We start from the raw sequence: 16,657 nt of genomic DNA, 5'->3' as shown, positions 1-16,657 counted from the left end.
AGATATATTTCTAATACAGCTGGAGGCTGAGCTTGAAATGAGGGAATGGCAAAATATATTCAAATACTGGCTAAAAATTAATTTCCAGCCCCAGGATTTGCCCCATCTTATTTTGTTTGACAAATTTCAATCTACCTGGAAGCAACAAATTGGAGATAGAATTCTGAAATTGCGCTTTGCACCAGTGACCTACTGCTGTCACTGGGACAAGAACATACCATGGTACTCATAGACAAAGTACTACTGACATAGAATTGCAAACCGAATACAATAAAATATAATCTGGTATAAAATTGTTTCAGAGAAAGATCTGTGGTAAATTAATTAGGGGCTGATTCTTTTGGCTGTACTGTATAGAGTAGAGCACTTCATAAAACACTCAGGTATTTCATTGTTTTTACCCTATTTTATTATATAGTAGTTTTCTCTTTTTTATTCACTCTTTTATCTCTATATATTATTTTCTTGTATTTAATCTAATTGTTCCGATATGTATGTTGGGTCTGTGACCTGTAATCAAATAATTGAAGGTATCAACACATAAGGGTAAGGATCCAGTGGATCTCCAATTCCTCACGTTCTGTTTTAGGCCTTTCAAGTTTGGGGACTCTGATGTAGGCGCCAATGGAGGGAAGGAGTGGGTGTCTTATATTAGGTTTCTCACTCCTATCCTTAGAGCGAAAAGTCCAACATTTCTGTGGCTTTTGGGACATTCTGCCTGATATTATGAGAATGCTGTTTAATAGACCAGCTTTGTGACTTGGTTTACAAATCTTTTGTTCTATCTTCCTAATAGAGCATATTGGTATAGGTCATATGGATTTGTTTCAACATTAGCCAAAATTAGGAATCCTGGTTTGTGTTATTTTAGTCAATCCTAAATATGTTATATAGCTTTCTAAGAGACTGTGACAGATATGAAAATAAATAAATCTGTGAAAATGTGTAAGTTTAAATAAAGCATTTATTAAGCACATTTTTTTATCAATGCACCATAAAGGAAAATTTAACAATAGTTTAATTAAACTTACAATAGTTTAAACTTATTATTGGATTAGTAGTTTGGCATGTAGAGCAATCCAACTATTTCACAGAAAATAAAATTCTTCAAATCAATTTTCAGGAAAAAATAACTTAACATTATATACAGGCTTCAATATTTTTAGTGTTCTGTTAAAGCTCATGACTGACTGGTAATTTTTAACCTGGGAATTGGTGTCCACAGCTTTGTTACAATTATCAAAAGGCTGAGAAATATTTAGACAAATAATCCTTTCTATTAGAGCTGAATTACTAATAATGGATGGAGAATTTTAAATGATGAAGTGTGCGCTGCTTTTAAAATTCATTTCAAAATATTCAAGGACATATAGTAAAAGTTACAGTAAACTTTCTATCTCTGAGATGACCTGATTTCTGTTAGTATCAAGAATAGTGTGTTTCTAAGTACTTTAATTCAGTTTCATGATAGTTCTCTATTCCAGATAACATTTTTATATTTTGCCCCCCTCCCCTTCTTGTACTGTAACATAAATGGTAATCTTCCTTACAACCATCAATGTGCCATACTATAATAACTGCATTTAGATCACTTCTACTGAACAGACATTATCAACATTGTCAAACTATTTTGAAAGTGTATAAAATCTTTGACACAAAATTAAATTCCAAATTCCAAATGGATATCTTGAAAGTTATCTGATTTTAAATGACACTTTCCCTCACTATTAACCCAGTTCCACTGATAAAAGAAAACTAGCACATTAGTCCATTGCATAAACTTATTTGCAAGAATTATATACATTTCTGAAGTTTCCTATTTTTGTCCATTTCCACATATTTCTTCTATTCATAGTCTCCATTTGTATACCCAATACAAACTTCCTTATATCTTGGATCACATAAATCTTGTTATTGTATTTGCTAAAATCCACTACAAATCCAAGGTGCAAAGAGACCCTTTGATCTGCATTAAAAAGTGGTAATCCTTTTCTCTGTAGACTCTTTTCTCTGGTGATGTTGAATTCCACGTTGGTTTCACAGTAGTACAGTTTTGTCCACAGCTCTATATTGTGAATATGGAGTCACGGGCAACAGCAACAGATGCAGACTCAGTCTGTCACTCCAAAAGGAATACAAATATGCTTAAAGCTGCTTCATTTATGAAGCAAACTTAGAACTGTTAGCTGCCTGGAGAAAGGGAAGGGGGAAAACATGCTTAATGTCTCAATAGCTTTCAGAAGCTATTTCACTGACAAATGTTCAATTTCTCATGTTAGCAGAAGATACATTCACAGTCATAGAGCTGCAAAGGGCTGCCTAGATCATGAAGGGATCCAAAATAAAGCATTCTCTAACAGATAGCTCTCCATTCCTTCCTTGAAAAAGTCCCACAAAGTGAGCCTTCAGTTTTACTGAGTACTTGATTCAAAGCACAGTGTGATTTCATTCTCCTTTATTCACACCACACTTTCCATTTGTTTTATATTTAAAGCAGCTATCAATATATTTTAAAACATATAAATATAAAAAAAATATAAAAATAAGGCAATTAGTATTACAAACAAACAAACAAACAGTGACATTCCAAAGGCTTGGTTAAAAAGATTATCTTTAGAGTGGGGCTAAGCATCACTCCTAAGGGCAGGGGTGTTCACAGGGTATGGTTAAAAAACCAAGATGGTGGTCATGGCAGTGTGATCAAAGCTCTGCCCATACTCTATGGATACCCCTGCCTAACAGTACAGTCTATAGACCTAGAGTGTTGCAGGAGAAGGACCAATCCTACATGCCTGATATATGCCTCTCAGTGTGAAATGGCGGCCAGTGCAGATCTTTCAGCATGGACATCATATCTTCCCTACCTTGTACAACAATGAGCAACATATCAGTTCCATTTTCTATCATTTGAACATCCTACCAATTTACTATGGAATGTATGGTGAATGGTGTGGTGACGTAGTGTTGCCACCTGAGGGAAGAAAAATAGCATGAGATATGTTGGAAGAGAAAGAAGAGAAAAGATGAAGAACAGGAGAGAGAAGAATGAGAGAATGAAATTTATGGAAGATTGGTGTTTGTGAAACAGGCAGAGTGGAATTGAGGATAGAAATACAATCAACAGTGATAGTACTGATGGTGGATTCTCTTTCTGTTTGTGTGTGCATGTGCACATTATATGCATTTAATCAACCAAAACTTGACTGTAGTCTTATATCTGTATGTATAGACAATTTGTTTAAACCTTTCTGCATTTTAAGTGTAAGCTGAATCTATATTAAAACTTAGAAGCTCAGTTCATATGTCAAGGATAAAATGGTCATAGTATGTTTCTTGTATCAATAGTAAATTGGTCTCTTTTTAAGTTTTTCTGTTGGTAAAAAATTAGAAATGTGTATGTATGTGTTTATGTGAGTGTGTGTACAGTATATATGCATACATACATATACACATACATATATAGTTTTGTTAAATTTTATTAATTATTTTATAATGGTTTTTGGTCTTAATATATGTGTGTGTGTATGTGTATGTATGTATGTATATGTATGTGTATATATATGTGTGTGTGTGTGTATGTATATGTATGTATATGTATGTATGTATGTGTGTTTAGGTATGTATATGTATGTATGTGTGTGTGTGTGTATGTATGTATGTATGTGTATATGTATATGTATGTGTGTGTGTGTGTGTGTGTGTGTGTGTGTATATATATATATATATATATATATATATATAGGCTTATATCATTAAAAAGTTTACTCTCACAGAAAACCTGTTTTAATATAAGATGTTTGCCTGCCTGCCTCCTTCCATCTCTTGTTTTAAACTTTTCTACCAGATAGATCTAATGGTTTTACAATCCTGGACTAAATGAATGGTATGATAAAAACTAGGCCTTTCACAGGAGGTCACCCAATACCTCGGAATAGGCTGTGTAGCACTTTGGATTCAAAAGCAGATCAGTGCTCTAGAATGTGCATGGGCACTTTTCTGCAACTCTTTCTCTAAAGATACCATGATATTGTCATGATATTCCATGGCTGTCTCAGAAAAAAAGACACACACACAAGGTTTTAGGGAGTTGAGGACAAGTTCTCATTTGCTCTGAAGCACCTTTTTCTCTTTTGAATCCAAAGTATTGCACAGCCTTATTTCAGACCACGCAACAGCATCCATCTTGCAAAATGGTAGCTTGCTTTTCCTCCCTTGCCACGTGTATCAGCAATCAAGAGCTTACTTCGGTACCCCATGGGCAGGTCTTAAAACAAGCCAAAGGAAGTGGGATTACGTCACTCTGAGTGCTAAAGGAATTCGTTTTGCATCATAGCTGAGCTACGCAGAGGCCAATGGTGGGGAAACCTGCCAGCACAAGATGAAATTCCAGTCTTTAAAAGGCACAAGCTGTGCCTGTGCCATAGCACAAAGGCTCCGATGTCTCATGTAGTAAGCCACCATTTCTAGACTTGAATGCTTATTTAAAAGAGAGCAAGAAGGAAGCTTATTTAGTAGACTATGGCTCTATTGTTAAGGAAGCAGCCATGTCAATGGTGTACAGGTTTATATGAGAAACCATCTGAAAGAATTACCACAATGTTGAGTGAACTAGTCATTTGAAACCCCTGGTGATAAACTCAAATGTTCTGTTAAAATACTTGCCTAGACATGAAGCAGTAACAGTGTATATATAAAAAAGAAACAGCTACACTTGTAGAAGCGATTTGTCTTTGTGCTGCAACATACTGAAAAAGAAAGAAAAACAAAGTACTTTTTTATACTTTTGTGACAAATCAGTTTTGAAATATAAAAATAATTCCAGATGGAGAACAGCACATATTTGTTGAGAGCGTTCCACAATTTTCAAATATGTTGTATGGAAATGAGTTTTTAGAATATAGCAATATATATTGCAGGGACCAACGAATCCATTAGACTTAAAGAGAACAAAACTATTAACAACACACATTCTAAACTCTCCATTTTGCAATTTTAACATGCTTGCATACTAAGTATGTCCCACTCTGTAGCCATTCTCTAGCAAGCCTGTGTAGCAATTGCTGTGTAGCAATTTTACAAAAAAGTAACATAGGCCATGAGGTACATATCTCAAGAGTCATAGAATCTTTCAAGACCAAAATTTCAAAAACATATATTTGAAATTGAGGAAATAGTGTCGAAACATACAATGAACTCAAAATTAAATCAAAATACCTTATCTCATTATCATCTTGGCAGATATTAGATTGTGTAGTCTGGTCAATTTCTATTATATGCCTGCAGGTCCTTTTCTATAGAAAGTAGCAAAACATGCCTTAAGTTATTGTAGAAAAAAATACAATATAATCAATTGCATTTTTTTAGCAATGTAAATATTGAAAGCACGTTTATGTTGTCACTCAGCTGAAAGAGGAAGAAAAGAATAAAAATAAAGTCAAATCTCCTTTGAGTTCATCTCATCTCTGGGAGATAACATGTCCCTGTTCATGCAGTTTTCTTCCATACAGTATGGAAATGGTTTGCCAGTGCCTTTTGTACATATGTGTGTGTATAAATTTTCTTTCAGCCCACCTTTTTCTTACTATTTATTGATAGCAGAAAGATGTAAAGGGAAAATAGCTCTTGTGCATCTTTGCACTGTTATTGTTTGGTTGTTGCAGAAGGTTCACATTATACCATTCATTGTTATACTATTCTCAGTAACTGCAGGACAGCACAATCCCTCAAAGTTCAAATCACAATATTTTGTTCCTGGGAAAAGTAATATTACTCTTAGCTAATTCACACTGTTAAGACTATGAACGTTCTACAAACATTCACGGAATCACAATGTGTGAGTTGGGCAGCCATATAAATTAATTAATTAAAACAAACCGTATTCAGCGGTCTCCTACTGGATAATACCCACTACATGGTTCTGGCCTGGCAATCATAAAAGCTCTGTGAATTTTGCAGCATTTTAAAAATATGTATCATTGCCAGCCTCTGAAAGCACACTGCTGTTGCCAATCCCAAACTGACATTCAATCCTACATCAATACTCTTTCCTCCCCACCAGGGAATCTAATCCACACTGGAGAACTGTCCTCTGACAACAAGTCATCTGCCTCTAGACAGGTTGGGGAGAGGAAGGGAATGGAGAGTGAAATGACCCAGCTTTCCAGATGCATAGAAGGCTAAAAGAAATCTTGCCACAAACCCTATCTTGAAAAGGTTTATTGATATTTTTGCTTAACAGGAAATCGAGGTTTTAAAGAAGGGTAGCTGAGCCATTGTTAATCCCAGCTCCTGCTCACCTAGCAGTTCGAAAACATGCAAATGTGAGTAGATCAATAGGTACCGCTTCGGCGGGAAGGTAACGGCGTTCCGAGTCATCATGCTGGCCACATGACCCGGAAGTGACTATGACAACGCCGGCTCCAAGGCTTAGAAACGGAGATGAGCACCGCCCCCTAGAGTCGGATTCGACTGGACTTTACGTCAAGGGAAACCTTTACCTTTACCTAGCTGAGCCATATAATTTTAGCCCTAGTACTTCTGTCAAGGGGATATATGAAGCTTCAATTCAGTACCGTCTTTAAGCAATCATATTTGATATTTCTCACCTTCCAGCATATGGCTCCCAAAATAAAGCCAAACAAAAGAGCCACCAATGATGGAAGTGCTATGCTCATTGCTTGTATGCCTGAGTTTCCAAGGAAGCCCAGTTCTGCTTCTGGAATGAAAAGCATTTTGGATTAGTGAAGACAGATTAAAACAAAAGAAAATCTCCAGGGTAACATTGTTAAGCTCATGAGTCATGTATTTGGCAACACTTTTCTAGTCTATACATTGTAAAGGATACCTGTTAAGTGGTTTGTTGTTTCATTAGGAAGTATTTGGCTGCCTGAAATTCACAGCTTTATTTGCACTTCACTCGGGAAAGGCAAACATTCTGGCAACTTTATAATCCCATGTAACCATCTGCAAAGGAACACTTACCAAGTTATCTTCTCTTTCTCTCTTGGCTGGATTTTCAGTTAAAGATCTCTCCTCCCCATTTAAACCAGACCACATAATTTATCAGAAAAATATGCTCAGAAGCTCTTAGATATGAATTCTCAAGAGGCAGAACTGAACTGAAAAATGCTAAGGATTCCCCCTCCAGTCAATGAAGAACAGAGCAGTGTTGGCAAGAGCAGTCCTGTTGGCCACTAAAGTAATGGTTTGGGCACTTTTCCACATCTGAACATCTGAGAGGCAAGCCATACTGAGACTTAGCCTACAGTAGTGGCTAAAAGAAGCAGGAGCTAGCAGCTTGCTGTCTATTTGAAACCCATCATCCCAACCATGATCAGCACAGGATTGTACAGCAGTGACCTTAGGAGAGCAGTGAATAGCTTTCTTGTTCTGCCTCTGGCAGTCTTTTTAATCTGGGATCTTGGTGTGAATGAATCAGTTCTTATATCTGTGTATGGTAGCCTCTTGTAGTTTTGTCTAATTCTAGTGTAGGACAGCCATCATATGCATATGTATGCACAATAGCAAAATAATGCCTGGTAAGAGAGAGTGAAAGACAGACATGATGGGTTCCAATGAGTGTGAGATATACAGACAGTATCTTTGTGTGGTTCCCTGCAGGTGATTGTATTTAAATTACCTAATTATTTGCTCCTATCTTTGCAAAGAGCAGCTGATGGCTTTAGGTTTCTATAGCTCATATAGCAACAAATTCCAAAGTTATGAGAACAGAACTGAAGACTGAGTTTCACTCTCTTTGCCATTAGAAATATCTGGGAAAAGAAAACAAGAAATCACTGGCTATCTTTATTGGTCCTTCTCAGTACTCTCTAGCTATAAAAAGAAACTGGTATGTTGCTATTTCCTGCAGTGTAGTATACCTGAGTTCATTAAATGGTTGGATTTTCCCTCTGACTATCACCTCTTGTGTATTGTTCTTGGACAAGAACTCTAAATCTAGCAAGCATTAACATCTTGTTAACATTTAATCCTAACATTATCACTGTAACTATAGTACAGTATACAGGATGGATGTGCTATCAGTTTTTGTTGAATGGGGATATGTTTTCTAAAGGCTTAATTCTTTAATAATATTCTCTCTCCCTCTCTTTACACACATAAACACATATATGAAATGCATTCTGACATTTAGTCTATAATTAGCCTCTGCCGTTTGAATAATTCTCTTTGCACTTTAGTCCATGCTATATATGATGCCTCAATACTGTATTCAAAGGCTACTATTTAATCACCAAAAATTGACACACATATTCACTATTGGGGCACTCTTGACTGGAAGAAGAGTACCGAGGGTACAGTACATAGGACAAAAAGGCAAAATGGGTAGGGCTACATCACTCATATGGATGGGGCTTGGATTCAGGGTTGTTTTTATGTTTGAGGGGTAGTTTTTAGTTTTTCCCAGTCCAACAAATTTTGTTGCAAGTCTTTATTTTTCATGTGTTCTATAGGACCAATTCTGAGGCTCTTTAAATAAACAAACAAACCTCACACACCTAGCATGCTGTCATGTTCACCGTTTCAATGTGCTTGGTACATCGTAACGTTTCGCATGTCATTTGCTTGATACGTGTTTGATCTCGGGAGGGAGGAAGATTCCTCTTCGGGGAGTTGTTATCTGTTGGCTTCTGGGTTGGAATGTGTTTGGGTTATCTCATGTGTTCAAGGTTGCTTTCCCAGGATGTGTGGAAAACGGTTACCAGCACCTGGGAGGGGGGTGGTTGCTATGGCCGGGAGAGGGGAGGGATTACGTTTGGAGCCGAGGGTTTTTAATTTGTATTTGGCGTGCTTTTAGTCATTCTCAGCTTTCTCTGTATCTGCCATAATTTCCCTAATAAATCAGATTTCATTTAAGTAACCTCTTGTGAGTCTGAGTGTTTGGGGTAGGCAAACATTACATAAAGCTGAGAATCCAAAACTTCAAATCCCGCTGGCCCCTATCCAGGAGAAGACAGGTTCTTTCGATCCTGTGAGGGAGAGTGCTGGCAATGACCGATCCAAATGTGCTACTCATGGAGAGTGATGGGTCGAGCGAGGGAGAGCCCGACTCTACCATGATGCGACCCGACAGAGCCCCCCTGGGAGAACTCTCAGTGATTCAGGAGGAGGTGAGTTCGGGGTCTGAAGGCGAAGCTGCAGGCATGAAGACCGCGCCAGAGACCACGGTCACGACCCCGGGTGAACCGGTCACCTGGGACGACAGTCGTGGGGACTTCTCGGAGGCGAGGGGCTCGTCCTGGAGGCAGAGATACCCGCTGTCCCCAACGGTGGTACAGGTGCCGCTGAGGGGGGACTCCCCCACCCCAGACCGAATTCGGGTGCTAGAGTCAAAGATGGATTCCCTGGAGCTCATTCTGCAGAAAATGAGCATGGACCTGAGTTCGCTGAAAGAGGTGCGGGAGGGGTCAAGCCAGCGGCATTCGACCCCTTCTTCCCAGACACAGTCTCCGGAACAGAGAAGGGGAGCTCGCTTGAGAGAGGGGGACCGGGCTCCCAGGGTGGAACTAGTGTCGCCGCTCGTCCCTGAGCGGAGGCAGCCGGGAGCTGTCAAAGCAGCTGAACCGCCAGTGGGGGGGCGCGGCCCGCCGGGCGGAGGACTGAGGGACTTCTCTGTCAAGTTCGATGGAGACCCGACAAAACTCTCGTTCTTTCTGATGAATGCCAAGGCGTACATGGAAGAGTGGGGGTCGCTCTTTCGCTTGGAAAAAGCAAAAATCATCACCATTGCCACCAAGCTTAAGGGGAGGGCAGCGGACTGGTATGTACAGATGTGCCAGTCGGAAGCCCCTGAACTGGAGAAATTTGACAAATTCCTCTGGGCCCTACAGCACCATTTCGAAGATCCACTAGCTAAGGAGCGGGCAAAGCGTGCCTTGAAAGAACTCAAGCAGGGATCGAGAACCGTGGCTGATTACGTGCTGGAGTTTAAAGCGCTAGCAGGGAAGGTGGAAGACTGGTCGCAGGCAACTGTAATAGAGTTGTTCAAGGATGGTTTAAACACCGAAGTGCTGCGCTGGTCGCTGGGTCGAGATGATCCTGACAGCTTGTACGGGTGGATCCAGCTTGCTGGAAAGGCTGAGCATGCCCACGAGGTGTTCGCGCAGAGGCGGGCGACGAAGTTGGGGCGGGATGGAAAACCCACCCGCCCTTCGGGCTCCTTTGGAAGATCCGGACGTTCGTGGGAAGAGGAGAAGGAGTGCCGCTACGCGAAGGGGCAGTGCCTGCGCTGCGGCAAAGAGGGGCACCACGCGGCGGCATGCCCGAGGGTGAAGGTCAAGGACCAGCAGGGAAAGTCGACTGTGAAGTCCCCCTCTCTGCCGAGGAAAATGAAAGCAGCAGTGGCTGACAGCGAGCTGGAAAGCGTGCCGTTCTACGGGGAGGGTGTACCGGAATTGCTGCAGCCGGCGGGAAACGCCAGCCACCTGCTCTAAAGGGCGCCGCAGGGCAGGTGGTAGAGGAGGGGCGTGAGCCTGTGTCGGTGAGTGGCAACTATCGCATTCTCACTGTGAAAGTAAAGTTGGGATCCCGCTCAAAGACGATAGAAGTGTGGGCGATGATTGATTCGGGGTGCTCACGGTGCTTAATGCATCCCGACGTGGTGGCTGCCTTGGAGTTGCCCACCTTTCCGTTGCAACGACCCATAGCTTTCACCCAATTGGACGGATCCATGGCAGGGGGCAAACCGGTCACGCATTTCACCGGTTTGGTAGCCTTGCAAATGGGTAGCCACCGGGAAGGGTTGTCATTTGTAGTAGCTCCGGTGGGGGGTCCTTTGGTGGTTTTGGGTGTCCCATGGTTGGTCCAGCAAAATCCTCAGATAAATTGGGTCTATCGAACTGTAACCTTTAGGGACAGATTTTATCAAACACCAGAGGGGAGTGAAACCCCAGAGGAGGTGATGGGGGTAGCGGCAGCTGCGACTCCGCAGTACCCAACCCCTCCTCTTGAGGGTCTACCAGAGGAATACCAGGCATTTGCTGATGTGTTTGGGGAGAAAGAAGCAGATCAACTTCCCCCCCCATCGGAAAACTGACTGTGCTATTGAGCTGGTGCCTAACACCCAATTGCCTAAGCCAAAGATTTACTCAATGACTCAGAAGGAACTAACTTTGTTACGGGAGTTTGTGGACAAAAACTTGGCAAGAGGGTTCATTGAACCAGCTAGTTCGCCAGTGGGGGCACCGGTTCTCTTCCGCCCGAAGAAAGATGGGACATTAAGACTCTGTACCAATTTCCGTGGGCTCAATGCAGTCTCAATATCAAATAAATATCCTTTACCCTTGATAAAAGATATGTTATCACACTTGGCTAAGGGGAAAATCTTCTCGAAACTGGATTTAAGGGAAGCCTATTACCGTGTGAGGATCTGGGAGGGGGATGAATGGAAAACGGCATTCAATTGCCTGTTGGGAGCTTTTCAATATAAGGTTTTGCCGTTTGGTTTGGCTGGGGCACCTGGGGTGTTTATGCAAATGATCAATGAAGTATTACATGAACATCTGTTTAAAGGGGTATTGGTCTACTTGGATGATGTATTGATTTATACTGAAACTCTGGAAGAACATGTACAATTGGTTAAGCAGGTGCTTTGCAAGCTAAGGAAAGCTGAGTTGTATGCCAAACTGTCCAAATGTGCATTCCATCAAACACAAATTGATTATCTGGGGTACAGGATCTCAGATAAAGGCATAGAGATGGATCCTGCTAAAATCCAGGCCATCCTGGAATGGGAGAGACCCCGCATCCGCCGGCAACTTCAAAGTTTCCTGGGGTTCAGCAATTACTACCAGTTGTTCATAAAGGGGTTCGCAGAAATAACTTTGCCCCTGACAGATTTGCTTCAGACAAAAGGGGTGGGAGAAACTCGCCGGGTAAAAAACCCAGGCCCGCTGCTTAGATGGACTCCGGCTTGTCAGGCGGCGTTCGATAAGCTGAAGGAGTCTTTTACACAGGAGCCTATTTTACAACACCCTGACCCCTCCAAGCCTTTTGTTGTTCAAGTGGATACCTCTGATTATTCTATTGGAGCCCTGTTGTTGCAAGCAGATGGGGCGGGTTGTTTAAAGCCATGTGCCTACCTGTCGCGCAAATTCTCTGAGACAGAGAGACATTGGCATGTGTGGGAAAAGGAGGCTTTTGCAGTCAAAGCGGCTTTGGACTCTTTGCACCACTTGCTGGAAGGGGCGAATCATCCCTTTGAGGTGTGGACTGACCATAAGAACTTGGAAGCCCTTAGTACCCCCCGCAAGCTGAGCCCAAAACAAGTTCGCTGGGCTCAGTTCTTTAACCGGTTCAACTTCAAACTGAAGTTTATCCCAGGGAAAAAGAACTTCATAGCAGACGCACTGTCCAGGCAACCCCAGGACTCCAGCTCAGTGTCAGAGGTGGTCAGTATGCTGTGGACACAGCCACAGCTGGGAATGCCGGCTGTGACCCACAGTCAAGCCCGTGCGCAGCAGCCTGCCGGCAGTGATTCTGCCCCACAGGGCACCTTGTCCATTTCATCTCAATTGCAACAAAAGTTTCTAGAGGAGCTAAAAACTGACACTTGGTTGCTAGCAAATAGAGACAGTGTTACTTTTGACCGGGGATTTGCTTGGAACTCCAATTGTCTCTATGTCCCTGACGGTTTGCGAAAGGAGGTGTTACTCCGTTCGCACGATAAGGTTGCTGGGCATTTTGGCTTTGTGAAAACTTTGCATCTGGTTCGCAGACAGTTTTGGTGGCCTGCGTTGCGCAAGGATGTAAAGGATTATGTTGCATCCTGTTCTGTTTGCGCTATGTCTAAACGCAAGGTGGGGAAGCCTCAAGGCTTGTTGCAACCAGTGGCCAGCCCCGCTTGCCCCTGGGAGGAGGTTTCCATGGATTTCATAGTGGAGTTACCTCCCAGCCAACGAAAAACTGTTATTTGGGTAGTAAAAGACTATTTCTCCAAGCAAGCTCACTTCATCCCATGCGTCTCCATTCCTTCGGCACGACAGTTAGCCCGCCTATTCCTTCTACACGTGTACAGGTTACATGGATGTCCCTCCCACTTAATCTCTGACAGGGGCACACAGTTCACCTCTCAGTTTTGGCGGGCATTTTTAAAACTTTTGGGCACTAAACAGGCATTGTCCACGGCGTGGCATCCTGAGACTGACGGGGCCACAGAGGTGCTAAATTCAACACTAGAGCAATTATTTGCGTGCTTTCGTGAATTACCAACAAGACGACTGGGTTGACCTCCTTCCCTTTGCTGAGGTTGCCTACAACAACGCCGTTCATTAAAGCACCGGTCAAACCCCTTTTTGCACCGTTCACGGCAGGGATTTTGTCCCGATCCCTGACTTGCCGCAGCGTCCTGTCCCGCCTGCTTCACCATCCGAATGGGCAACGCAGCTGGCGGACTCTTGGCCGGTCATCCAGTAGGCACTAGCGGACGCATAGTCTGCTTACAAACAGCATGCTGATAAGAAGCGTGCCCCTCACCCTTCGTTTCAAGTGGGTGACATGGTGTACCTGTCTACCAAGTTCATCAAATCCTCTCAACCATCGAAAAAATTAGCTCCTAAATTTGTGGGTCCATTTCCTATTGTGGCACAAATTAACCCAGTGACTTTTAAACTCGATTTGCTGCATAATCTAAAACGCTTACACCCTGTCTTTCATTGCAGTTTGCTCAAACCCCTTACTCGCTCTGACCGCTGGCATGATCAACCTCTGCCGCCTCCTCCCATCATGATTGACGGGCAACAACATTTTGAAGTAAAAGAAATTCTTGACTCTCGCCAGCTTCGCAATACACTGCAGTACCTAGTTCACTGGAAACATTTCTCCCACCCGGAATGGGTGGCCGCTCACGATGTGGCTTCCCCTATTCTTGTTCGTCGCTTCCATAATGCTTATCCCTCCAAACCGGGTCCTTGGCTATTTTTTTTGGGGGGGGGCAGTATGTCATGTTCACCGTTTCAATGTGCTTGGTACATCGTAACGTTTCGCATGTCATTTGCTTGATACGTGTTTGATCTCGGGAGGGAGGAAGATTCCTCTTCGGGGAGTTGTTATCTGTTGGCTGCTGGGTTGGAATGTGTTTGGGTTATCTGATGTGTTCAAGGTTGCTTTCCCAGGATGTGTGGAAAACGGTTACCAGCACCTGGGAGGGGGGCGGTTGCTATGGCCAGGAGAGGGGAGGGATTACGTTTGGAGCCGAGGGTTTTTAGTTTGTATTTGGCGCGCTTTTAGTCATTCTCAGCTTTCTCTGTATCTGCCATAATTTCCCTAATAAATCAGATTTCATTTAAGTAACCTCTTGTGAGTCTGAGCGTTTGGGGTAGGCAAACATTACACACGCAGTCTGTTTACTCCTGTGCCTCTTCTCAAAGCTGGAGAAGTATGGGCCAGATCCACACTTTGCAGTCTCCCATATGAATCCTTCAACTCACAACTCAGCACCATATCTCTGTGTAAGCACAAGAGTAAGCATATCTCTGTGATATGCCCTACTGCAATAGCCATGTTTATAGATGACCTTGTGGAGATGTTAGTTTATACAACTGGTACCTTCACTAAATAGCTACAGAATACATTGCCGCTTTCAGACTTGTGTGTGCCTGCAGGGATTATATAAATTCTGCTGACTGTTCAAGTTGGCTTTCTTTAATGTTGGACTTGTGTTATGTCTTCTAGCTCTAGTTAGTTTGCTACAGATGCACAGTTAAAATCTCAATCTCGCTGAAATTAAATTACAGCCAGTATAAAACTAGATAAGCAGCCACTAAAAATGCTAAAAGGATACTGCCCTTTTCAATTCATGTTGTACACTTATTCATTAGAAATAATTTCTGCTAGTTTTAAGATTTTATTGTTCACTTACTTCAACTACAAAAATTCTGCCTACTCCAGTTCAAGCCAAATATCTAGCTTCACTGCAAATATAGTTTGACAATTCATAGTTTATAAACCTAAGTTTCTAAATCTTGTTTTTATGCAAATTTCTAGCAAACATTGTTTGAACTTTGCTTAGACCTTTCAGGCATGCCAACTCCAACAGGAAATTTTAGTCAAGCAGAACAGATACTTCATGCCTGTGTAATTCAGAGGTGATTATTTTACACCCAGAAAGCCAACCATAGAAGATAATCTTAAAACAAAAACATTTGATCATAGTAGTCATTTTCCCAGCCCAACAAATTTTGTTGCAAGTCTTTCTTTTTCATGTGTTCTATAGGACCAATTTCGAGGCTCTTTAAATAAACAAACAAACCTCACACACCTAGCATGCAGTCTGTTTACTCCTGAGCCTCTTCTCAAAGCTGGAGAAGTATGGGCCAGATACATTTGAGAACAATGGCTTATACCAAGTCAGATATGATCCATCTACCCAGCATTGTCCACAATTACCAACAAAGGCTTTCCAAAATTGCAAACAGTTGTTCCAGTTGTTCCATGTCTTTTATGGAGATCAAATTGGAACCTTTTAAGCCTATGCTCTGGCACTGACCAAATACATCCTCTCTATTTTAATTATGGGTGCCAGATCTTGGCTGTGAAATCACATGGCTGTACCCAGTTTAAAGGACAAAACTGGGTTGATAAAGAGTCAAAGGGGTGTTATAACTGTGGTAAACCTGGATATTTAACCAGGGACTGTAAGACATGATCTCTACAAAGTTCCAGCTCAGTTGCTTTGCAAGAACCTCTAAGAAAGGAATTGAAGGTTCCAGCAAGAGTAAATGGGTGAAGAATAATTGGTCTTATAGATACAGGCATTAGGCAGGCCTTAGTGTGTCCTTATTTAGTAAAGGGAGCCCCTATGGTGGGTAAAGAAAGGCTGAGAAGGGTGTAGGGGAAAACCCCAAAAGTGCCATAGTGAAAGCCCATATACAAGTAAAGAGAATTAAAAAGACACTCTTGGTAGGGAGTATAACAAAACTCCCCTTTCATCTTCTCATTGGGACTGATTTTCCTAGGTATTGGGAGATTATTAAAGAATCAGAAGATAAGATACAGGAGGTAGTGGAATCACTACGAAAGCCCAAGCTAAGAGACAGGCAGAGATAGTAGATGAAGAGGAAAAACTACTTCCTTCACATCCTGATTTAATAGGAAGCCATGGACATCCTCGAAAAGAAAGGAAACTGTGTAAGGCAGATAAGCATAGAGGTCAACCAATAGGGAATTTATCTTTTCCTTGGGAAATAAATATTATCCCAATACAAAAAGAGGACCCTACATTGAAGGGCTGTTGGAAAAGAACTGAGGAGAAATGAAATGATTGGGAGAAACAACCCATATTTGTAGAAAGAAATGGAATATTATATTGGGTTCGAACACATCCATCAACTTAAACTTGAACCAATAGTGGTGCCTCAAAAGTACTGTACAGAGAGCAAATTCTCTAAGTAGCTCATGAGAATCCCTAGTCAGGACATTTAGGCAGGGATAGGACATTATATAGGATCCTATTGAGATTCTGTTGGCCAGGCATAGCCAAAGATAGCAATTATCACTGTAAATCATATCCAGAGTGTGAACTAATCTGGCAAAAAAGGCCACAGGATACAGCACCATTACTGAGAAGTCCTGTAGTACTGGATTCACTATCCAGCAGACGGCAGGAAAACCAAACATCTTTGCAGATTTTCTATCCCATCAG

General features: G+C 41.9%; 1 protein-coding gene across 1 annotated transcript in view; it reads right to left on the bottom strand.

Annotated features, from left to right (window-relative positions):
- Nucleotides 1-946: 946 nt before the first annotated feature.
- The window catches only part of KITLG (KIT ligand), a 64,348-nt gene continuing 48,637 nt past the window's right edge, over nt 947-16,657 (bottom strand). Inside the window, exons 7-10 of the mRNA XM_063308320.1 lie at nt 6,606-6,715; nt 5,215-5,291; nt 4,659-4,745; nt 947-2,186 (exon numbers count right to left, since the gene is read on the bottom strand). Of these exons, the coding sequence (XP_063164390.1) occupies nt 4,706-4,745; nt 5,215-5,291; nt 6,606-6,715 (227 nt within the window). The 3' untranslated portion in view covers nt 947-2,186; nt 4,659-4,705. The remainder of the gene's footprint in view (nt 2,187-4,658; nt 4,746-5,214; nt 5,292-6,605; nt 6,716-16,657) is intronic.

The sequence above is a fragment of the Candoia aspera genome, chromosome 7, assembly GCF_035149785.1.
Source record: "Candoia aspera isolate rCanAsp1 chromosome 7, rCanAsp1.hap2, whole genome shotgun sequence".
NCBI lineage: Eukaryota > Metazoa > Chordata > Lepidosauria > Squamata > Boidae > Candoia > Candoia aspera.
Note: the sequence above shows the minus strand (reverse complement) of the source record. Positions and strands in the feature narration are given on the sequence as shown.